This window comes from Mesoplodon mirus (assembly GCF_964341445.2).
Source record: "Mesoplodon mirus genome assembly, chromosome: 2".
NCBI lineage: Eukaryota > Metazoa > Chordata > Mammalia > Artiodactyla > Ziphiidae > Mesoplodon > Mesoplodon mirus.
Window position 1 is genome coordinate 46,208,675 of NC_138977.1, and position 25,505 is coordinate 46,234,179.

General features: G+C 41.5%; 1 protein-coding gene across 1 annotated transcript in view; it reads right to left on the bottom strand.

Moving 5' to 3' along the window:
- The window catches only part of FAM47E (family with sequence similarity 47 member E), a gene marked incomplete at its 5' end in the record, with an annotated part of 42,413 nt that overhangs the window by 2,474 nt on the left and 14,434 nt on the right, over positions 1-25,505 (bottom strand). The window contains 6 exons of the mRNA XM_082642760.1: positions 62-139; positions 1,681-1,836; positions 6,561-6,761; positions 15,278-15,383; positions 21,909-22,036; positions 24,249-24,621. Coding sequence (XP_082498886.1) covers positions 62-139; positions 1,681-1,836; positions 6,561-6,761; positions 15,278-15,383; positions 21,909-22,036; positions 24,249-24,621 — 1,042 coding nt within the window. The remainder of the gene's footprint in view (positions 1-61; positions 140-1,680; positions 1,837-6,560; positions 6,762-15,277; positions 15,384-21,908; positions 22,037-24,248; positions 24,622-25,505) is intronic.

Below are 25,505 nucleotides of genomic sequence, written 5' to 3' on the forward strand. Positions count from 1 at the left end.
CTGACCCCTTCCCATCAACAACTGTGAGCCCCTCAGCAGGTCTTTCTGACCCTTTACTCACACTCGGCATTCTGTAGCCCCTGCTCAGAATGAAATCCTTAAAGGCAACTGGTCCATGAAGGTCTGCAAGTAACTCCTCCTAAAAGAGGGTCCACACTTTAAAAAACTGGTCAGCTATCAGAAGCTTGATTTCATATTTGTCCTAATTAAAAGCACTAAGCCATTTATCAAGTATGTTATTTTAAACGACTTCCTTCTCATTTAGGAATATGTGTGTAAATAACGTTCAGAAGTTGATGAATACAAAGGCTTTCAAAAGATATCCAACCTTCTCTCCTTTCTCTGTTTTTTTTCTTACCCTTGTATCAAGGATAAGCAACACATTTTACCAATTAGATCATTATTGACCTAGGATGTCCGGAATCTAATCTATTTGAGATTAATAATTGTGATACTGTGATTTATAGTAAGAGACAGATATTTGGTCTTCTTCCCATTCCTGGCACAGAGGCCTTAAACCCTTGGAATTTCCTAAGTGACGAGAGCTTTCCTTATTCATAACAAGCCCCTTTCAACCACATTGCAATTTATCTTAATGAAGTGTTTTTTGGAAAGCCCCTAGATAGCTACTAGATGTGGGCTGGTTGCCAGGGAAACTAACCACGTGATTAGAGGGTTGGCACTTTCAGCTGAACCTCCCCAACTCCAGGGAGGGGAGAGGAGCTGGAGGTTGAATTAATCACTAATGGCCAATGATGTAATCAATTACACCAATGTAATGAAGCCTCTATACAAACCCAAAGGAGGGGGTTTGGAGAGCTTCCAAGTCAGTGAACATGTAAAGGTACCCGGAGAAGGCAAGGAAGCTCCAAGCCCCTCCCCACATACCTTACCCTATGCATCTTCTCCATCTGGCTGCTCCTGAGTGTACCTCTTTATAATAAACTGGTAATCTTACTAGATTCTAAGTAAACTGTTTTCCTGAGTTCTGTGAGCTGTTCTAGCAGATGATCAAACTCAAGGAGGGTGTCATGTGAACCTTTGATTTATAGCCAGTCAGCCAGAAGCACAGGTGACAACCTGGACTTGAGACTGGCATTTGCAGTGGGGGCAGTTTTGTGGGACTGAGCCCTTAACCTGTGGAATCTGATGCTCTCTCCAGGTAGGTGGTGTCAGAATTGAGTAAAATTGTAGGACATCCAGCTGGTGTCAGGGAATTAGAGAATTGCTTGGTGTGGGGAAAAAAACCCGACACATTTGCTGACCAGAATTGAGAGTGGTAGAGGAAGAAACGGGAGTGTTTTCCTACTCAATATATATCCACAAATTTTAGATCTTAACTCCAAAGGGCATGATAATCAAAAAAGATTTGATCCAGTCCCAACATCTTAGGGGTATTCATGCATTCATTTGGCTTTTCCTTTTATTTATTGGAATTTAAAATTTGGGATGTAGAAGTTTATATCATTGTAATTCAGTTAAGACCATTTCACCTTCCAAATGAACTCAATCAAGAATCGTCAAAAGTCATGTGTTTCCAGCAAGACAGCCATGTCATCATAGTGTCCCTTACCAGCACACAACTGCACCCATGTCTTGTGAATTGACTTCAATATGAGGTGGCACTTGCACTGTGACCACCTTCAGCTCAGATGATCAAGTCTCAGCATATAAACATACCTGTTCCCATAGCTCCTTTTTAATATTCTCATCTTGAGCTTTATGTAAGACCTTGGGGTCAACCAAAGGTTCATCGGCTCTTTGCTTTTTCCACAACTTGGTGTTCAGATACCATGCTCCGTACCTCATCTTTACCCACTTTGGTTTATGAGGATTCTGTAGAAATAACATAATTCCCAATTTCATTAGTTTGTTTGGTTTGTCATTTCAATAAACCTAAGATTTAGCTTATGAAAGCAGTATCATTTATTTTTAATTTATGGTTACTCCTTGCCAAAGTATTTTATGAAGTTTTAGTGTGCTTTGATTTACAAAGGTAACATGAAAAGTTCATGACTGAGAAAATAATGTGGTAGTTAAGCATGGCTTTTGGATTTAGACAAGCCTGGGCTCAAATCCAGCCTTCCCCACTTAGTAGCTATGAGTCCATGGACAAGTTAGTTAAATTTTTCATTTGTAAAATAGAGATAATAGTATCTACCCCATAGGGTTGTTGGGAAGACTAAATGAGAGAATTATGTAAAGCAGCTAGAACTCATGTAAGAATCATATATTTCAGTGAAGGGTAATGACCTTCAACAATACTCAGTCAACCAAAATAATAAGTTATCAGCCTCTCTATGAGCCCAGCTCTATACTCAGCTTTGTAAATGGTACACTACTTTTGATCCAAATGCTATTCAACACCAGTCTCTTGCCTCTTTATTTTTTAATTTTTAAAAAATATGTATTTATTTATTTATTGGGCTGCACCACGTCTGAGTTGTGGCACGTGGGATCTTCACTGCCGCCGTGTGTGGGACCTGCAGTTGTGGCATGCGGGATCTTTTTAGTTGCAGCATGTGAACTCTTAGTTGCAGCATACGGGATCTAGTTCCCTGACCAGGGATCGAACCCGGCCCCCTGCATTGGGAGCATGGAGTCTCAACCACTGGACCGCCAGGGAAGTCCCTCTTGCCTCTTTAATTGGAAAAGAGAAAGAGGGGGAGGAAGAGATGTCTTTCCTTTCTTTCTCCCATTCCTCAGGAGTGCATCTGTTGGTTCACAGCCTGATGCTGTGATGCAACACCCGCTCATTGTCTCATCATGAAAGGAGGTCTAATGCTTGTGTAGGACAAAGAAACATGAAACACAAAGACCCTGCTCCTCCCTCTTCTCACTCATATCTAAGCTATGAGGTGGAACGTGTGGCCATTCTAGAGTCAAGCCAGAAACACCTGCCTGAAACAGAGATGATGGGAAAGAGCAGAGGGGAGGGAAGTCCCTTCTCAGAGCTGGATTCAGCATTATGATCCTTCCATTCCAAGCAGACTGACCTCCTTGCTAATTTCTAGAGCACCTATCACACTGCTGCCTCAGTGCCTTTGCACTCACTGCTCCCTCTCCATAATGCTCTTCCCCAAGGCGCCCACATGGCTCACTCTCTTACCTATTTCAGGTCATCTTTTCAGTTGTATCTTCCCTGACCACCCAATTCAAAAACTGTAACCCCTCACAACACTGCTTGTCTTCTTTCCCTGCCTCATTTTTCTGAACAGCACTTATCACTGCTTGATATGCTGTATATTTTTCTGATTGTTTGTTGTCTCACCTCTCACCTTCTAAAATGTAAGTTTCTGAGCTTGTTCCCTGCTACATCCCCCTGGCATCTAGAACAATACTTAGGACACAACAGGTGCTCAATAAATATTTGTTGGGTTAAAATCAGGTTTCTTAACTTCAGTGTTATTGACATTTTGAGTTGGATAACTCTTTTGGAGGTGGGGGGCAGCGGTGCTGTCCTATGCATTGTAAGATGTTGAGCAGCATTCCTGGTCTCCACCCACTAGATGCCAGTAGCCTCTCCAAATTGTGATAACCAAAAACGTCATCTCCAACGTTGCCAAATATCCCTGGTGGGGTGTGGGGGTAGGAAGGGGGACAAAATTGCCCTGGCTGAGAACCACTGAATTAAAGGAAGGAGGGTAGTAGAGGGAAGAGAGGAAAAAAGAAAGGAAGGGAGAGGAACGCAATCTACATACTGCTCCACTAAAGAACTTGAGCTCTGGAATACGTTAGGTTGCTGGGTACCTGGTGATCTTTCAAGATTCAGTACAAACATAATTTCTTCTGTGAAGTCTTACCTGTACCCACCCTCAGCCCATGACTTGTGGAACTGGTTACTTCTTCCTACAACCCGGATGAACCATGACATCATTTCATTATAGTTAGTCATTTATCCCTTGACCTCACTAGACCGTAAGCTCCTTAAATGCAGGAAACAGTCCTTCATTTGCTCCCAGCACTTTTCGGAACATAGTAACAGATGCTCAGAAGTGTTTGTTGAATTAATGTATAAATAAATGGATGCATGAATATACAGGGCAAAGAGAAACATGCTACAATAGAGGCACAAACTGCTGTGAGAGATTAGAAGTAAGAATAAATTAATGTCAACCGAACGACCTGGAGAAAACTCCATGGAAAAATTGGCATCTGACCTGTGTCTAAAGGAAGATGTAAGAGTGTAGACATGAGAAGAGGGGGACATCAGGCAGAGACAATAGTGTGAGCAAAGGTAAGGTAGTCGAAAAGCTCAGAGTTTTAAAGAACATCAAAGAGCAGAGGATAACAGGCCTGAGAGTATGTGGAATAAGAAAATAAAGATGGAGATTCCATCCCCAGAATAGGGACCAGATTTATCCTTCTACCTGCAACAACCAAAAAATGAAATATAGATATATATTAAATACATATATATATATATAATATTTATAAGACACTGGACATCAAGTAGCAAAGGACAGTGATCCCTGAGAGGCAAAAAGTGAATGAGATAAGCCCCCCAACTGCCCCAGTTCACTGTCTTCAGAGAGTTCCCAGGCCACAGAGAAGGAGAATGAGCCCAGGAGGAACCTAGTGGACCTTCTGAGTTGAGAAGACAGAACTCAGGGTCCAGGAAGACCAAGGCAGCTAAAGTTTGCAGCACAGAGTAACAGAAAGGAAAGAGCTGCACAGAGAGGGAACTACAGAGGTTTGCAGAGGATCTCCATCTGTGTATGTTTGGGAGGAAACCACCTGAGGTCTGGGAAAGAACTAACCAAAAGGATTAGAGAGAACAGTGTCCTGCATGCACACAGGGCCAGGGCCAGGGCCAGGGCCTGTTCCCTCCTGGGAAACTCAAAGGTTCACAGGATACTGGGTAGAAGACACAGAAGGGTCTTGCATCAGTAGTAGGGAGTTAGCCCTAGACTAAGCATTATTTTGACCCTTCTCAACAGTTCTTAAAAGCAAGACCCAAAAGGATCAAACTTTTCCAGGCACAAGAAACACGAAGACATATACACCAATGTGTATAATAATCACAATACTCAAAACCAGTGACAAAGAGAAAGTATTAAAAGCAGCCAAGAAAAAACAGGTCCAGAAAAACAAAGATAAGGATGACATAAGATTTCTCATCAGAAACAACACAACCAAGAGGATGGTGGAGCAACATTTTTAAAGGACTAAAAACAAACAAAAAAACTTTGAACCTAGAATTCTATACCCACAAAAATATCTTAAAAAATGAAGGAAGAACAACGATATCTTCAGACATAGAAAAGCTGGAAGAATTCATCGCCAGCAGATCTACACTAGAAATATAAAAGGAAGTCCTCCAGGCGGAAGGAAAATGATACTCTGTGGAAATCTATTTGAACTTTTGCATAGTGATCCTCCATCGACCAGTCAGAAGTTCGATTTTGGCAATAACCACCATGCTTTATAAAGCAGCATTTGTGCAATTATTTGTAAATACAGAGAATTGAGCAATTTCATTCAGCCCAGATTCAGAACAAGCAGTGGTTCAGGCCCCATGTGCCTGAACCACATGGATATAATTTCCCTGTCCAGCATCATTCTGCATTTTACCCTTTAGAAAGATGAGAGGAGAATGGAAAATGTAAAGTGCTGAATTAGTGATGGAATGCATAGTTTTCATAAACTTTATGCAACAGAGTCAAAGATGGGAAACATCATGAATGTAAAAATAGGTCAGCTGATCATGTTCAATTATGAAAGGACAAAGTTAGTTTGTCAAAAATATTGGAAATATAGTATCAAAGATTATGTGTAAAAGACAGAGGGAATTTATTATCTTCACTTCCAGAGAAACTAACTCTATAATCTCCCTGCTTCCCACCCACACTTAGGCATGTAAATCTGTTGTTGGACTGGCACAATTTGACTTGTGTATATATATTTGCACTAACGCATTGTGTAGAAAAGTACTTAGGGGCCCATAGTACTTCCCTTTAGAACATAGCTTGTTTTTTCTCATCTCTGCTTCCTTGTTCTGTCTTCACAGGAAATTGGTACTGGGAAACTGAGCGATTTGTTAATTATCAGGCAAGCATATGGTCAAGAATGATGGTCTGTGGTCGAAAAGACCTCCATAAAAATTCAAGAATTCTTTGGACATACACAGTGTTCACAATTGTTAACTGCAGCATTTTACTCTTGCAATTATAAACATTCATGTATATTTCTACTGACTATTAGAATTTCAACATGTAAAACACATAAAGAGATAGATTTCAACATATAAAACACACAAAGAGGTTGTCTCAACATATAAAACACATAAAGAGAGAAATAATGACTGTTCAGATATTAACAGTAATGCTGAATGGCCTGCCTTGTTTGTATAACTGACTTTTTAAGATGTATTAAATATTCATTCATTTAACAAATGTTTATTTATTGTATTTTTTACAAATATTAAACATCAAAAACATTTCAAGAATTTTACTGAAAAAGGTCAGTGCCTTCTGAAGTACCAGAAGTCAAGAATATTTAATATTTTAATACAATTTAATTTCCTTTGATTCTCAGTTCTTCTCCCTTTTTGCAGTTACCTGTGGTTTCTGAAGTCTCTGCTCATAGTGTAGTTTCTGGAAAAACTGTGGCTCCTGCAGTTTATTTAGCCCAATCCTTTTCTTTAGCTCCAGAGGAACCTGGTTGAGTTTCATTGTATGGAGCACATTATAGCTTGGTTTGCTCTGACAGTCAATGTCAAACTGTTTCAGGATGAACTCCTCATCAATGTTCAGGCCACCCTGGAAGAATAGCACAGGGCATGAGTCAAGGACAAATGGTGACATGTTCCTTCTTCCTTCTTGAATCTACAGGAGGTATTCGACCATGGCCGGAGAAGAGAGAGGTAGTTTAAAGGAGAGGTAGAAAGTGCTCAGTCCCCATTTGTAGGAGACAAGAAGTATTTGAGGTCTGGAGAGCTTTGTCAGTGCATTAAGAGACAACTTAGGACCTACAAGATGCACTGAGTCCTGAGGGAGATAGTGGTGCTGAGGAAAATTCAGTCTGTTTGATCAAAAGCAAACATCTCCAACACTTTATAGTAGTAACATCTTTAGAGGTATTTTCCAGACATGTCTAGAAATGTTAGTGTGTGTTCTTCCCACAGCCCCTTATACAGGAAGCTGCCCTGTCCGGGGCTCCTACTGAAGCCATGGGCTCATTTTAGTCAGCCATGTTTTGTGCACAGAACAAACCCGCCTCCCGTCCCCCAGCCATAGCTGGCAGGAGTACAAATGGGCACATTAAGAGCCCCTAATCTGTAGACTGACCGTGGATCTATGATATGGCAGAAAGATAACTTAGATTTGAAGGATAGTAGAATATAGCACCCCAAAATATGCCTCTGGCTTAAGGCTTATTTTGAGCTGATGATTTTGAGAAACAGCAGACAACACAGGAAACGATCTAGAAATGGAGTAGAAGTCACCCTTTAAGTGAAATTTACATTTATTTTAAAAATCTCCACTTGTAAGGCTGTTTCCCTCTCCATTCCAGGAAGAGAAGGAAGACTTTAAATCATAAGACACTCTTAGCAAAGGAAAAGGCACCCACTTAAATCTGCATAATAAACCATACTCTTGTTCTCCTATTTCTTCCTGGTCACCTCCCCATTACTGACTCCCCACACCTTTCTCTCTTTGTCTTTAGCAGAAGTTGGTATTTGAGCCTGAATTCTAAGCCACCTAGGAGAGTTAGTCATTTTTCCCTGGGTATCTCCCATGTATATATGAGGTATACTTGTTAATAAACTTCTGTTTGTTTTTCTCTTGTTAATCTGCCTTTAGTTATAGAGATCCCAGAGAGAACTTAGAAGAATAAAAGGAAAATTATTTTTTCCTGCTCTACAGGCTCAACACAATCCTACTTTGGAATATATAAGTTGGGGAATACAGAGAATGAGGCCATTAGCAACTGAAGCTGATGTTGGAGTGAAATTTATAGACAGGGGTCATTAAATCGAGCCAGGGGTATAAACTAGAGCAAGCAGAATCAATGAGGTAAAAAAAAAATAAATAAACAACGTGGAAGGAAAGTATAAACTAGTGCTATAGAGAAAATACCACAGGGTGATGTGATCGGGACCAAAGTAGTATGACAGTTATGGGACCTTGGTCATAAGGGACTGAAAACAAGGCTGGTTACCACAGCAGTTAAACTATTATCCTAGGGTTCCTTACACTTCCTGCCTTGAAAGAGGAATAGTCTCCAGCAGTAGGAATGGGAGAAGTGGAAGGGCTGGGACTCCGGCAATCCTGTCCAGTCAGCTTGTAGACAAGCAGTGGTAGAGTGGGCATCACCTACCCTGACCAGCATCCCTACTCCAGTCACACTCTGGGGAGCCTCCCTCCACCACTTTCAGTCAATCTGTTGCAAATGGGCTGGACATGCCCACCTCTTGGCCTCAGGGTTGGACGTGTGACCTAGACCAGTCAATGAGCATATTCCATCTCCTTACTCATAGTGGATAATTCAGGCACAGGTGTGCCCCAGGTTAGTCTGGTGAGAGTAAGCCCTGGATTTTTCCTTATGGGAAAAAGGTTGTTCTTTTCTCATGTTAGGTTGTTGCCTGGTGGGATATAAGCTTGGAAAATTTAGTGAATACTTTTGATATCTCTTAGGGAAAGACTACAGGAATGTGAAGTCAGAAGAGAGTAGCTAAGTGATAGGGAGAGCATCTAAAAACATTTTAGCACCCAGATCCAGCTGCGCCTGAAGCTCTGAATACTTCTGGTTGATTCCCTTTTCTCACTTAATCTAGTCTGAATTATATTACTTGCCAAAGAAATAGTCCAAAATAATATATTGACTAAAACTGACTAATACACTCAAAAAATGGGGGGAGGGGGATTGAAAATTCTAGAGAGTCTTAAATTCAGGAAAAAGTATCAGGAATCTAGACATCTACAGGGACTCAGGGACAAGAATAGGTAACTAAAAAGGTTCTTAGAAGGAGAGCAAGAAAAGAACTTGATAACTGAGTCAAAAGTCTCCTCCTGTCAAATATTTTTCATTAACGACTGTAGTCAAGCATAGCTTTCCAAGTACTTACAGATAAATATAACTGAGAAAAATGAATTGAAGAAAGAGGGAAGGACAGAGAGAAAAGAAGGTCCTAACACTGAAATGAAAGATTAAAATATGAAAAAATGGGGTGGGGGAAATGGGGAGATGCCCAAAGGGTACAAACTTCCAGTTATAAGATGAGTAAGTTCTGGGGAATCTAATGTACAGCATAGTGACTCTAGTTAACAACGCTGTAGTATATACTTGAAAGTTGCTAAGAGAGTAGATCTTACATGTTCTCACCTCACACACACAGAGGTAATTACGTGAGGTGATGGATTTGTTAACTAACCAGATCATGGTAATCATTTTGTGATATATACATGTATCAAATTATTACATTGTATACCTTAAACTTACACAATGTTATATGTCAATTGTATCTCAATAAAGATGGGTGCAGAGAGCCACTTTTTAAAATATATGAGGGCAGAGAGCAGAAGCAAGAAGAACTACAATCCTGGAGCCTGTGGAACAAACACCACATTCACAGAAAGATAGACAAGATGAAAAAGCACAGGGCTATATACCAGATGAAGGAACAAGATAAAACCCCAGAAAAACAAAAGAAGTGGAGATAGGCAATCTTCCAGAAAAAGAATTCAGAATAATGATAGCGAAGATGATCCAGCACCTCGGAAAAAGAATGGAGGCAAAGATCGAGAAGATGCAAGAAATGTTTAACAAAGACCTAGAAGAATTAAAGAACAAACAAACAGAGATGAACAATACAATAACTGAAATGAAAACTACACTAGAAGGAATCAATAGCAGAATAATGGAGGCAGAAGAACGGATAAGTGACCTGGAAGACAGAATGGTGGAATTCACTGCCACGGAACAGAATAAAGAAAAAAGAATGAAAAGAAATGAAGACAGCCTAAGAGAACTCTGCAAAAACATTAAACGCAACAACATTAGCATTACAGGGGTCCCAGAAGGAGAAGAGAGAGAGAAAGGACCCAAGAAAATATTTGAAGAGATTATAGTCAAAAACTTCCCTAACATGGGAAGGGAAATTGCCACCCAAATCCAGGAAGCGCAGAGAGTCCCATACAGGAGAAACACAAGGAGAAACATGTCGAGACATATAGTAATCAAACTGGCAAAAATTGAAGACAAAGAAAAATTATTGAAAGCAGCAAGGGAAAATGACAAATAACATACAAGGGAACTCCCATAAGATTAACAGCTGATTTCTCAGCAGGAACTCTACAAACCAGAAGGGAGCAGCATGATATACTTAAAATGATGAAAGGGAAGAACCTACAACCAAGATTACTCTACCCAGCAAGGATCTCATTCAGATTCGATGCAGAAATCAAAAGTTTTACAGACAAGCAAAAGCTAAGAGAATTAAGCACCACCAAACCAGCTCTACAGCAAATATTAAACGAACTTCTCTAAGTGGGAAACACAAGAGAAGTAAAGGACCTACAAAAACAAACCAAAAAATAACTAAGAAAATGGTAATAGGAACATACATATTGATAATTATCTTAAACGTGAATGGATTAAATCCTCCAATCAAAAGACACAGGGGGCCTCCCTGGTGGCGCAGTGGTTGAGAGTCCGCCTGCCGATGCAGGGGATGCGGGTTCGTGCCCCGGTCTGGGAGGATCCCATATGCCGCGGAGCGGCTGGGCCCGTGAGCCATGGCTGCTGAGCCTGCGCGTCCGGAGCCTGTGCTCCGCAACGGGAGAGGCCACAACAGTGAGAGGCCCGCATACCACAAAAAAAAAAAAAAAAAAAAAAAAAAAAAAGACACAGGCTCTCTGAATGGATACAAAAACAAGACCCATCTATATCCTGTCTACAAGAGACCCATTTCAGACCTAGGGACACATACAGACTGAAAGTGAGGGAATGGAAAAAGATATTCCATGCAAATGGAAATCAAAAGAAAGCTGGAGTAGCAATACTCATATCAGATAAAATAGACTTTAAAATAAAGAATGTTACAAGAGACAAGGAAGGACACTACATATTGATCAAGGGATCAATCCAAGAAGATATACCAATTATAAATATATATGCACCCAACATAGGAGCACCTCAATACATAAGGCAACTGCTAACAGCTATAAAAGAGGAAATTGACAGTAACACAATAATAGAGGGGGACTTTAACACCTCACTTACACCAATGGACAAATCATCCAAACAGAAAATTAATAAGGAAACACAAGGTTTAAATGACACAATAGACCAGATAGATTTCATTGATATTTATAGGACATTCCATCCAAAAGCAGCAGATTACACTTTCTTCTCCAGTGCGCATGGAACGTTCTCCAGGTTAGATCAAATCTTGGGTCACAAATCAAGCCTCAGTGAATTTAAGAAAATTGAAATAATATCAAGCATCTTTTCTGACCACAACACTATGAGATTAGAAATCAATTACAGGGAAAAAAAACACGAACACATGGAAGCTAAACAATACATTACTATATAACCAAGAGATCCCTGAAGAAATCAAACAGAAAATCAAAAAATACCTAGAGACAAATGACAATGAAAACATGATGATCCAAAACTTATGGGATGCAGCAAAAGCATTTCTAAGAGGGAAGTTTATAGCTATACAAGCCTACCTCAAGAAACAAGAAAAATCTCAAATAAACAATCTAACCTTACACCTAAAGGAACTAAAGAAAGAAGAACAAACAAAACCCAAAGTTAGTAGAAGGAAAGAAATCATAAAAATCAGAGCAGAAATAAATAAAGTAAAAACAAAGAAAACAATAGCAAGGATCAATAAAACTAAAAGCTGGTTCTTTGAGAAGATAAAATTGATAAACCATTAGCCAGACTCATCAAGGAAAAGAGGGAAAGGACTCAAATCAATAAAATTAGAAATGAAAAAGGAGAAGTTACAATGGACACCGCAGAAATACAATGCATCCTAAGAGGCTATGACAAGCCACTCTATGCCAATAAAATGGAAAACCTGGAAGAAATGGACAAATTCTTACAAAAGTATAACCTTCCAAGACTGAACCAGGAAGAAATAGAAATATGAACAGACCAATCACCATGAGTGAAATTGAAACTGTGATTAAAAATCTTCCAACAAACAAAAGTCCAGGACCAGATGGCTTCACAGGTGAATTCTATCAAACATTTAGAGAAGAGCTAACACCCATCCTTCTCAAACTCTTCCAAAAAAATTGCAGAGGAAGGAACACTCCCAAACTCATTCTATGAGGCCACCATCTCCCTAATATCTAAACCAGACAAAGGTACTACAAAAAAAGAAAAGTACAGACCAATATCACTCATGAACATAGATGCAAAAATCCTCAACAAAATACTAGCAAACAGAATCCAACAACACATTAAAAGGATCATACACCATGATCAAGTGGGATTTACCCCAAGGTTGCAAGGATTCTTCAATATGTGCAAATCAATCAATGTGATACACCATATTAACAAATTGAAGAATAAAAACCATATGATCATCTCAATAGATGCAGAAAAAGCTTTTGACAAAATTCAACAGCCATTTATGATAAAAGCTCTCCAGAAAGTGGGCATAGAGGGAACCTACCTCAACATAATAAAGGCCATATATGACAAACCCACAGCAAACATCATTCTCAATGGTGAAAAACTGAAAGCATTTGCTCCAAGATCAGGAATGAGACAAGGATGTCCACTCTCACCACTATTATTCAACATAGTTTTGGAAGTCATAGCCACAGCAATCAGAGAAGAAAGAGAAATAAAAGGAATCCAAATTGGAAAAGAAGAAGTAAAACTGTCACTGTTTGCAGATGACATGATACTATACATAGAGAATCCTAAAGATGCCACCAGAAAACTACTAGAGCTAATCAATGAATTTGGTAAAGTTGCAGGATACAAAATTAATGCACAGAAATCTCTTGCATTCCTATACACTAATGATGAAAAATCTGATAGAGAAATTAAGGAAACACTCCCATTTACCATTGCAACAAAAAGAATAAAATACCTAGGAATAAACCTACCGAGGGAGACAAAAACCTGTATGCAGAAAAGTATAAGACACTGATAAAAGAAATTAAAGATGATTCAAACAGATGGAGAGATACACCATGTCCTTGGATTGGACGAATCAATATTGTGAAAATGACTATACTATCCAAAGCAATCTACAGATTCAATGAAATCCCTATCAAATTACCAATGGCATTTCTCATGGAACTAGAACAAAAAATCTTAAAATTTGTATGGAGACACAAAAGACCCCGAATAGCCAAAGAGGTCTTGAGGGAAACAAACGGAGCTGGAGTAATCAGACTCCCTGAGTTCAGACTATACTACAAAGCTACAGTAATCAAGACAATATGGTAGTGGCACAAAAACAGAAATACAGGTCGATGGAACAAGATAGAAACCCCAGAGATAAACCCACGCACCTATGGTCAACTAATCTATGACAAAGGAGGCAACGATATACAATGGAGAAAAGACAGTCTCTTCAATAAGTGGTGCTGGGAAAACTGGACAGCTACATGTAAAAGAATGAAATTAGCACACTCCCTAACACCATACACAAAAATAAACTCAAAATGTATTAGAGACCTAAATGTAAGACCAGACACTATAAAACTCTTAGAGGAAAACATAGGAAGAACACGCTTTGACATAAATCACAGCAAGATCTTTTTTGATCCACCTCCTAGAGTAATGGAAATAAAAACAAAAATAAACAAATGGGACCTAATGAAAGTTAAAAGTTTTCGCACAGCAAAGGAAACCATAAACAAGAGGAAAAGACAACCCTCAGGACGGGAGAAAATATTTGCAAACATATCAATGGACAAAGGATTAATCTCCAAAATATATAAACAGCTCATGCAGCTCAATATTAAGAAAACAAACAACCCAATGCAAAAATGGGCAGAAGACCTAAATAGACCTTTCTCCAAAGAAGACATACAGATGGCCAAGAGGCACATGAAAAGCTGCTCGACATCACTAATTATTAGAGAAATGCAAATCAAAACTACAATGAGATATCACCTCACACCAATTAGAATGGGCATCATCAGAAAATCTACAAACAACAAATGCTAGAGAGGGTGTGGAGAAAAGGGAACCCTCTTGCACTGTTGGTGGGAATGTCAATTGATACAGCCACTATGGAGAACAGTATGGAGGTTCCTTCAAAAACTAAAAATCGAATTACCATATGACCGAGCAATCCCAGAGAAAACCCAGAGAAATATACCCACAGAAAACCATAATTCAAAAAAGACACATGCATCCCAATGTTCATTGCAGCACTATTTACAATGGCCAGGTCATGGAAGCAACCTAAATGCCCATCGACAGATGAATGGATAAAGAAGTTGTGGTACAAATATACAATGGAATATTACTCAACTGTAAAAAGGAATGAAATTTTGTCATTTGTAGAGACGTGGATGGATCTAGAGACTGTCATACAGAGTGAAGTAAGTCAGAAAAACAAATATTGTATATTAACACATGTATGTGGAACCTAGAAAAATTTTACAGGTGAACCAGTTTGCAGGGCAGAAACTGAGACACAGATGTAGAGAACAAACCTATGGACAGCAAGGAGGGAAAGCCGTGGGAGGTGGGGTGGTGGTGTGATGAATTGGGAGATTGGGATTGACATGTATACACTGACGTGTATAAAATGGATGACTAATAAGAACCTGCTGTATAAAAAAATAAATAAAATTCAAAAAAAATGTATTGATAATGACACATTAATTTTTTCATGTGTACCATACTAATTATTAACACGAGAGATGTTATTAATAGGAGGAACTGGGCATGTGAAATATGGGAAATTTCTTACTATTTTTGTAACTTTTCTGTAAATCTAAGACAATTCCAAAATAAAAAGCTAATTAAAAAAATTATAATGATAAAAAAATTTTTTAAATTTTAAAAATATATGAAACAACAGCAATGTACATATAAACAATAAACATTCAAACATTGGTTGTAAGCTTGCAAACTTTCCAGAAATTTCACCTACAAGAAACATTTCTATTTTAAACAGTGGGAGAGTCAAAAGATTCCTTTACGACTCTGCCTATTTGACTTAGATTATATCCAAACACTGTTTTTTAACAAAAGCAACTTTGAGCTCGACTTGTAAGTATTACCAGTAACTTACAAACTTAGTTGCCCAGCTGCAGAAGTCGCTAACTACTTTGCGTACGTTTTCGTGAAGAAATGGACCATCATTGCAGAGCAGATCTGTTTCACTTGGCTTCTTTTCTTCATAAAGCCATTGGCCTGGATGTGACACAGGAGTCTTCTTGGGACTAAAGTTAGTGAGATCATCAAAGAATCACAATATAAAGCACCATGAATCCAGGTGGATTTCAAATAGTATCTTGGGGAGGAGCTCATAATGCAAGTATGTTTAACAGGCAGGCTCTTGCAAGCTGGTACAAATTCTATGTTAATATTTTTCAGAGATCATATTCTCATCAATATCATAAAGACAAGTATATCATATTTATTTAGAACAATTAAAGCTGATATAGAATTTTATCACTGTAAGTTAATTTTTTTAAATTATGAGTACCATTTATTAAGACCTATTTCAGGTAAAAACACAAATTACAGTGCTTGGAATCTGTCAAGACTATCTTGACAAGTAGGAGATATCCTTGCCTTCTCTCTCCGTCAGCCCTAAACTCCAGCCTATTAGTAAATCTGGTAGATTTTAACTCTGTCTCCTTCTCTGGACTGTTGTAAAAGGCTCCTTGCTGGGGTCTCTGCATTTTCTCTTAAGGCCCTAACTGCTAATCCCTAATCCATTCCCAAAATGTAAATCTTGTCTTATCAAATGCAGCTACCCTTCATCCTGGATTAAGCCTCTTCAATAGCTTCTTTTTAAAAATTGAGATATAACTCACACACCCTAATATTTACCATTTCAAAGTATACAATTCAGTTGCTTTCATGTATTTACAAAGTTGTGCAACCATCACCACTAATTCTGAAAAATCTTCGTCACCCCAAAAAAGAAGGCCCATAACCATTAACAGTCACTGTTCATCTCCCCACCCCCACCATTCTCTCTGCTCTTAAAAACCACTAATCTACTTTGTGTCTCTGTGGATTTGCCAATTCTGGGCATTTTATCTGAATGGAACCATATAATATATGATCTTTTATGTCTGACTTCTTTCACTTAGCATAATGTTTTCAAATTTCATACATGCTGTTGCATGTATCAGTAGTTTCTTCCTTTTTATGGCTGAATAATATTCCATTGTATGGAGAGGCCACATTTTGTTTATCCATCATCAGTTGGTTGATGGATATTTGAGTTGTTACCACTCTGGCTCTAATGAATAATGCTGCTATGGACATTCAGGTACAAGAATTTTGAGTTCAATAGCTTCTTGTTACTCCTCCAGTAAAGATCTAAGTCTAAAATCAGTTTTCAGGGCTCTTCATGGCCTGTTCCTTGCCTACCTCTCCAGATTCTTCTGTAACTACACACTCCCTCACTCTCTGAGCTCCAAACATAGTGGCTCCCTCTCAGTCCCATGAATTTATCATGCTCCCATCCAGCCACAGGGCCTTTGTACATGTTATTCTGCCTGACTGCAATGCCAACTCCATTCCCTCATCCCCATTATGTCTCAACATACATGCCACTTGCTCAGGGAGGTATTCACACAGTCTGTCCCCAGAACCCACATTTTATTCATAGCACCCTGTACCTTTTATTCATAGCACCTATATATTAATTCATCCACCCATCCATTCAACGAATATTTATTAGGCACCAACTATGTGCCAGGCACCATTCTAGGCATTTGGATTCAGCTGTAAATAAAGTTAAGATCCTGTCCTCACAGAGCTTACAATTGAGTAGGGAGAGACAGATAGGAAAGAGCTAAACAAATATGTACCAGCTGATTATAAGTGGTATAAAGAAAAATAAAACAGGGCAGGAGGGATGGAGAATGATGACAGGGGGCTCTTATTTATACAGAAAAGTTCTCTCAAAGTGATCTTTGAGCGGAGACCCAAAAGAAGAAAGGGATTAAACCATGTAGATATCAAACAATGCAGACACCAGGCAGAAAAGAAAAGCCTGTGCAAAGGCCCTGAGGTTGGTGCTAAGCATGTATGAGGCACACAAAGAGGTCAATGCGACTGGAGAGGAGTACTTAAAGGATATAATAGTAGAGGATGAGGCCTGAAGAGATAACGGGAACCTGATCATAAGGTACTTGAGAGGCAACTGTAAGGACTATGGACTTTACTCTGAATAAGTAAGCAACTGGAGAATTTTGAGCATAGGACTGATACTGTATGACTTAAGTTTTTTACAGAATCACTTTAGCTATTGTGCAACAAACTGACTGGGGCAGAGGATGGGGGCTGGGTGGAGGCCATGAGGCCAGTTAGTAAACTATTCCAATAATCCAGGCAAGAGATGATGGTATCTTGGAATAGACTGACAGTAGTAGAACAGGTAAGATTCTAGGTATATTTCAAAGGTAAAGGCGTTAGGATTTTTCGGCAGATTGCAACCACTGTTTCAAAAGCCACTGGAAGAATGGAGTTACTATTTACTGAGCTGGAGAAGACAGAAGCGGGTGTAGGTTTGGGGAAGAAATCAAGAGTTCAGTTAGGACTTGTCAAGTCTGAGATGCCAATTATACACTCAAAGGCAAATGTTAAACATCCATACATAGACAGACTGAATGAGGTGACTTAGATTGCATAAACATGCAGAAAAGAAGACGCCAGAGACTGACACACTTCAAGGTTAAAAAGAAGGTGAGGAAGGACCAGCAAAGAAAACTGGGGGGCTTCCCTGGTGGCGCAGTGGTTGGGAGTCTGCCTGCTGATGCAGGGGACACGGGTTCGTGCCCCGGTCTGGGAAGATCCCACATGCTGCGGAGCGGCTGGGCCCGTGAGCCATGGCCGCTGAGCCTGCGCGTCTGGAGCCTGTGCTCCGCAACGGGAGAGAGGCCACAACAGTGAGAGGCCCGCGTACTGCAAAAAAAAAAAAAAAAGAAAAGAAAGAATGAAAGAGGAAGTGAGTATGGTCACCTCTTTCAAGGAGTTCTGCTCTAAAGGAAAGAAGAGACTATATAGTTAAAGAAAGTTGTTTTTAAAGATGGGAGATATTACCTCATGTGGGAGGCTGCTAACGTCTCTCAAAGAGATCAGGTGCTGATCTTTGCAACCTCTAAAGGTTACTTTATGTGGAAAAAGAGTCTTTACAGATATGATTAAACTAAGGAGTTTGCGATGGGGAGATTATCCTGGATTATCTGGGTGGGCCCTAAACGCCATCCCAGTGCCTTATAGGAGAGAGGTAGAGGAAGATTTGACACACACAGAGGAGAAGGTGATGTGAAGACAGGGCAGGGAGAGATTTGAAGATGCTGTCCTTTGAAGAATGGAGTGATATGGCCACAAGCCAAGGAAGGCTGGCAGCCTACAGAAGCTGAAAGAGGCAAGGAATAGATTATTCCCTAGAGCCTCTGGTAGAACATGTACCTGCAGATACTTTGATTTCAGCAAGGTAATACTGATTTCTGACTTCAGGCCTTCAGAACTGCAAGATAATAAATTTCTATTGTTTTAAGCCACCAAGTTTGTGTTACTTTGTGTAGCAGCCATAGGAAACTGTGAATACACTGACAAAAAAACCCTCGCCATTATATAATTATACATTCATTTTGTGATATGACAATTTATTATCACATTAATTTTGTTCATTTCCTCTATACTTTACCTTCTCCCCTCTTAAGTAGATAACCCATTAGCTTGAAATTTCTTGCCCTGGAGATTTTTGCAGGGTTGACCAAGAAAACTGCCTAAGTGAAAGACAGATCTTTTTTTTTTTTTTTTTTTTTCAAAGATACTCAGAGCTTCTTTTTTTTAGAAGATGTTGGGGGTAGGAGTTTATTAATTAATTTATTTATTTTTGCTGTGTTGGGTCTTCGTTTCTGTGCGAGGGCTTTCTCTAGTTGTGGCAAGCAGGGGCCACTCTTCATCGCGGTGTGTGGGCCTCTCACTATCGTGGCCTCTCTTGTTGTGGAGCACAGGCTCCAGACGCACAGGCTCAGTAATTGTGGCTCACAGGCCTACTTGCTCCGCGGCATGTGGGATCTTCCCAGACCAGGGCTCGAACCCGTGTCCCCTGCATTAGCAGGCAGATTCTCAACCACTGCGCCACCAGGGAAGCCCAAGACAGATCTTATATTGTGTAGAAACCCAAGCTCACTGCAGTAATTATGTAGGTGTTGAGATGGGATGGGGAGAGTAGGGTGGATGCATAGAGCGTGACAGAAACAGCAAAGGGTTGAGAAAAGAAAGAGTCCCCCAAACCAGAAAGAAATTAAATATCAATTTAATTGCCTCTGCAATTGCTAGAGGCCTATTCCACTTTCTTACACTACAAAAACTGACCACGACTGAATGTTTGCTATTCAGTGGGATGAGGGCTTGGTGTCAGATATAAATAGAAATAAAAGAAAAGTAATATTTCATAAACATATGGCTTTTTGAACAAAGACTTGATGCCCTTGATATTTAATGCTTTCTTCCACATCAGTCTGCAATCACCACGAAGATGGGGTCCTAACTTGTTTACCACTGTGTCCTCAGAACCTAGCACTGACCATGACCCATAGTAGGTGCTTGATAAGTACTGTTGATCTTTTTGCATAAATAGAATGAGCTAGTGGTCCCTGAGGGTCAAGAATTCAAAGATGCTCACAGGGCCACACTGACCCACACACTGTTGGAGTCTCCAAGGGGACCCCCTACTTACAACACTCCTCCCTCTTCCCCACCCACATTCTAAGCACTGAAAAATAATACAAAGAGCAAAGCCAAAAGCCAAAATGTCCCCTTTATCACTGGCAGCAGCCATGTTCGAGCACTTGGGTTCAGGTCCAAGAGGACTTGCTAACTGAAATCCAGAAATGGGCAGACTGTCCCATCCAGGCAGCAGCGGCATGGACCAGGGTGGGGCTCCCCTCAAGAAGGAAGGAAAGGGCTTCCCTGGTGGCACAGTGGTTGAGAGTCCGCCTGCCGATGCAGGGGACGCAGGTTCGTGCCCCAGTCCGGGAAGATCCCACATGCCGCGGAGCGGCTGGGCCCGTGAGCCTGTGCGTCTGGAGCCTGTGCTCCGCAACGCGAGAGGCCACAACAGTGAGAGGCCCGCGTACCGCAAAAAAAAAAAAAAAAAAAAGAAGGAAGGAAGGGAGGAGAACTCGTGCTTCCATGGGCCATCTTGCTTTGTAGTAGAAGGGCAGAGCTGAGAGGAGTGTGCCCAGTTGTTCTCCCCAAACTGACCAGGGGTACCCTAAGGGGCCAGAACAGTGGGGTTCCTGTCACCTCGTGTCCCACCCTAACCAACATGTGTAATTAATCAGTGGATTCTCTCTCACTCCACTTCCATGTAGCTAACTCGTGTGACTAGCAAAGCTCTCCGTGGCCCCTTCCAAACACCCTGGCCGTGGTCCTGGGTCCTATGTAAGTGGCCTGGGTGCTGTGGCTGGGCTGCCCTCTAGTTTATCCATACGCTTCAGTGCCTGCCAGTGATCTCATTAATTTCAACAGTCAAATGCATATCCCAAATCTGTTTGTGTCAAGTATACTTATCATGGCATTTACATTTTAAATTAAATAATGCGTGAATGGGGAAAACAAAAGTGTGATATGAAAGAGAGCGGTTTCTATGAAAATTTAGCTTAGTGCTTTGGAAAGGTTCAATGAAGGTGGCATTACTGGTGTAGTTTATGCAAAAAAGATGACTGGGAAACTCCAAGCAGCAGACCCATACTCCAAAAAAGGCTTTATATTAAAAGACTAGCAAGTGAATGTACAGTTATGTTTTAGGGTAAAGTAAAATGTGTCAAGTACTAAAGTATTATCTTCTACAATTCCCTATGTTAGCCTCTTGGTTGGCTGGTTTGGTTGGTTCAGCCAACTACTGGTCTCAGTCGTGTTGAATAAAAGGGCTTCTGCCACAGTAATGCAGAAAGCCACTGTGGGCTAATCAAAGTCAATCAGGTTTTCTGCAGTTTTCTTCTTCTCTGACAGCTGTCCTAGAGTCGCACAGATACACCCGTACTCGCTCCATAGCTGGCTATTTCACATCCATTTATGAAGTAAACACTATTCAGAGCAGGACCCGAGGCTCCCTTCCCGCCTCCTCAGGAACTTAGTTACTTTTGCTTCTCTTAATTATTCCTAAAATATTCTAAAGATGAGAAGCTTTGAGAAGGTAACTACAGATAGTTCACTGACTTATGATGGTTTGACTTACAATTTTTCTACTTCATGATGGAGTAAAAGCAAGCAACGTTCATTCGCTAGAAAATGCACTTTGAAATTTGAATTTGGATCTTTTCCTGGGCTGGTGATATGCAGTGATGATACTGTCTCGTGATGCTGGGCTGCGAACCACAGCTCCCCGTCAGCCACGTGATCACAAGGGCAAACAGCCAATACACTTACAACCATCCTGTACCCACACAACCATCCTGTTTCTCACCTTCAGTGCTGTATTCAATAAATGACATAAGATATTTGACACTTTATTATACAGTAAGCTTTGTGTTAGATGATTTTGCCCAACTGTAGACTAATGTAAGTGTTCTGAGCACGTTTAAGGTAGGCTAGGCTACGCTATGATGTTTGGTAGGTTAAGTGTATTAAATGCATCTTTGACTTACGGTATATTCCATTTACCACGGTTTATGGAGACATAACCCCACCGTAAGTCAAGGAAGATCTGTACTAGAACGTTTTCATCGTGGGACAGGAATGAGCGAGAGGTTAAGAACGATACTTACCACCCCAGGTAGACTTGGGTAGAACGTTTTTTTAAAAGTTTTGTGGGTTCCTTCATTCTTTTCCGGATGCCCTGACAATAACCCCATGTGTCCTCCAGCTTCCTGTCAGGATCCAGCACTTCCGGCACCTTTAATAAGAGTTACAAACAGAAAACAACTTTGGAGGAAAGAAAGATGAGCTGAAAAGGGTGCCCCTTGATCCTAAAACAGAATGGACCTAGTCGTCCCTTTTCCTTTTCCTTTCCAGTTGGTCAATTCTGTTCAGCAATTCCAGTGCAAATACAGCACTGGGTGCTGCAGGTAAACGTCGATCACCTAGACATTAGCTATGCGGCCTTTTTACTGAAGTTCCATCTCCTCTAGATGGAACAGTGCCTCTGGACCCACCCGGACCCCACTGCCCTACAGAAAAAAGTGTCTCTAGAGGATTTCTGTTTATTTGACTGCCCACCATCCATTCTTCCTCCTATGAGTAACAGTATCTAGACTTTTCTTTGGAGAATCATGCCTCTCTCCACTCTCAGCCCTTGTGATCTGAATTGGCCTGACCACTAGTCACTCTGCAGGCTGACCAGGTTAATCAGGCCCACAGTGACTGGCTTAGGAATGGGTATGAGACCCAAGTGAGACCCAGGGAAATTTGGTCCTGGAATTTTGCTGGAACCGTGCAAAAAGAGGTGGTGTTTTTCTGGGTAAAATTTACATCTAGAGCTGCTGGTGGCCATCATAGCACCACAAGAAGAGACCCTGCTTCAGAAGGAAGCCAACACATCTGTTTGAGGAGGTCAGACATGAGAATAAGAGCCACAGTCCCATGTGCCCTCTAAGGAGGTGTGCAAACAATCTCTTTGTCACGGACTCAGAAGCTCTGGCCCGCAGGAGGCAGTGAAGGAAAGCCCAGGGGGCAAATCATTGATTAGAAATTCCACTTGTCCTTTCCACAGACTTCCCTGACACTAATCCCTTACTCATTCATTCATTCATTATCCATAAATATGTATTGAGTGTCTACCATATGCCAGGTATTGGTGGTACACAGTGAAAGACACAGATAAAATTCCTGCCCTTGCAAAGCCCTGCCCTTGTAGAGCTTTTATTCCAGTGAGAAGCCCAGCACTGACAACTGCTAGGATGGAAATAGATCATGGTAAGGCACAGAGGATGAGGGGGAGGGGAGTGCCATTTTATGTAGGCCTCTCCAGTGAGGAGATAATTGAGGAAACAGCTGAAGCAAGTGAAGGAGTGAGCCCAGCAGACATCGGGGGCAAGTGCTCCAGACAAAGGAACAGAGACTTAAACTGGACATGCTTGTTCACGTTTGCTGAGCAGCCAGGAGGCCAGAGTGGCTGCAGCAGACTGAGGAGGGCAGAGGAGTAGGCGGTGAGGTTGGAGAGGGAGCAGGGCAGGAATGGGCTGGAGCACAGAACACACAGGGCCTTCCAGACCATGGCAAGGACTTCACTCTGAATGAGAAGCTTTGAGCAGAGGCGTTTACCTTCTCAACAACTGTCATGCTTGCTGACATAGGGAACAGACTGCAGTGGGTAGGGGGGTAGCAGGCACTGTTAGTTCCCTGTCCAATATCCATCCTGCCCCCTTTCCTTAAATCTAATAGAATTTTGTCCTGGATTTTGTTCAGTGCTGCAATACCCACCCAAGACATTCACTTTTCTAGACTCCCTAGCAGCTAAGAGTGGTCGGATGAAGGAGGTGTTTACTGGGAAAGCTCCTGTTTGCCTCATTGAAAGAGTCAGCTGGCAGGCAGCTTGTAAACTCTGCCCTTTCCCCTTCTTGTCTGAAAGACAGACTCGATGCCTGGAGGTGTGGAAGCCGTTTTGAGCTATGAGGACAAGAGACATATGCTGAGGACATTAGACCTGCAAGTTAAAAGAAGCCTGGGACAGAGGTGACACATTGCAGCTGCTGCCCAGCCCTAGTCTTGGCAATCTGGTGAAATTTCCCATGACATATCAGGTGCTCAGGTGCCTTTCTAGCCATCACTTAATAATTCTCATGGACACCTCCCAAGACCAGGCTAACGTGACAGAAGCAAGACTGAACAATTCCTCCACTCTGTTGTCCCCCTAAAAAGTCACAAGCAAAGTAGACTGGTAGAGCTTCATGGGTAAAGAAGTCAGACACTTCTGGTTTGCTGGGCCTTTATAAGTTGGATGGCCTCATAGGAAGCACAGGGAGTGGGGGATGTTGCTGCCATTTGCATGTCTTAGAAGGCTGCTCCAAACCCAAGGAGAACTGGCCCCCTGGGGACACATTCATCACCCTCACCCCCTGAAGGGAACTCCCCAGGCATCTAAGGAGCAATATTCCCCAGGCGGTCACCTCTGCGAGCATGTCTTTCTCCAGGTCCGGGTAGAGAGCCAAGGGGTGCGGGGTCGGATGGGCCTTAACGTCCACCCGGAAGTCCTTCTGCGCCTGGCGGGCTGGCGAGAGCGTGGAACACAGGGCTGCTCCCCTAGGCAGCATGTTCTTCTGGCTCCTCTTCGGGTCAGGTCGGGGAGCTCTGTGATAAATCTGGGGGAGAAAGCCCTCCTCAGGGCCCTGAGTGATCACACCTCCGCAAGGCGGGCAGCCTTTCCGGAAGTCATCCAGTCGCGTTCTCACAAATCTCCACCGCCGGCTGTTCGGTGACGTGGGGCATGGCGACCTGCGCCCGTGCTTTGTGAAGCACTCGGGCGTCAGATCTTCTCTGTACCTGCAAGACAACATGCCGGTGTTATGGACCACAAGGGTGGGAGAAGGAGGCTGTGAGCAGGCTGGGCTCCACCTGTTTCAGGAGGAGAGGTGGGGGAAGGGAGGGTCACGTGGCGAAGCCTGCGTTAATCATAGTCCCGGTTCACGGCACGTTATCGCTGGTCTGTGCAAGGCCCCTCCCCTGTTTTCTTTATTCTACGTTATTCCCATATCCCACCATCATTGCCCTCCCCTGCACGAGCAAAACCACTCTAACAGATTTGGAGTGTACCCGTTGTTTGCAGACATCCTTCTAAGACCTGTGTATCTTTCATGTACATAAATGGTACTATTCTGTTACTTGCTTACCAAGCAGGACACCAGGAAGGCTCATCCGTGTCACTCTGTGTAAATGTAATCCATTATTACATTTGGTGGTGCTGTTACCACCATCCAGCTATCCAGTCTCTTTGTGAAGAATACTCACAAGTTGTGACCCCTCCTGGGACTCTTTCTTATCCTTTAAAGGGATACAGGGCAGTGGGAAGAACTTGGACACAGTGACAACTCGCCCCTAACTAGCTGCATGACCTTCACCCTTCATTTAACCTTTGTGGACCTCGATTTCTCCTCTAAACTCAGGGGGTCAAGGGTTGCAAACTGGTTGTTCATGGACTGTATCAGGCCCACATACCTGTCATTTGATCCCATTTGTGTTTTAATAAGAATCATAATAGTTCACATGTATTGAGAACTTTCTATATAACACGTATTGTTCTAAGTGCTTTACATGAATTAACTTATTTTAATCTCATAACAATCCTATGAAGTAGGTACTAATATTATTCCCATTTACAGATAAGGAAATTGAGGCACAAAGAAGTTGAAAAACAAACACTTGTCAAA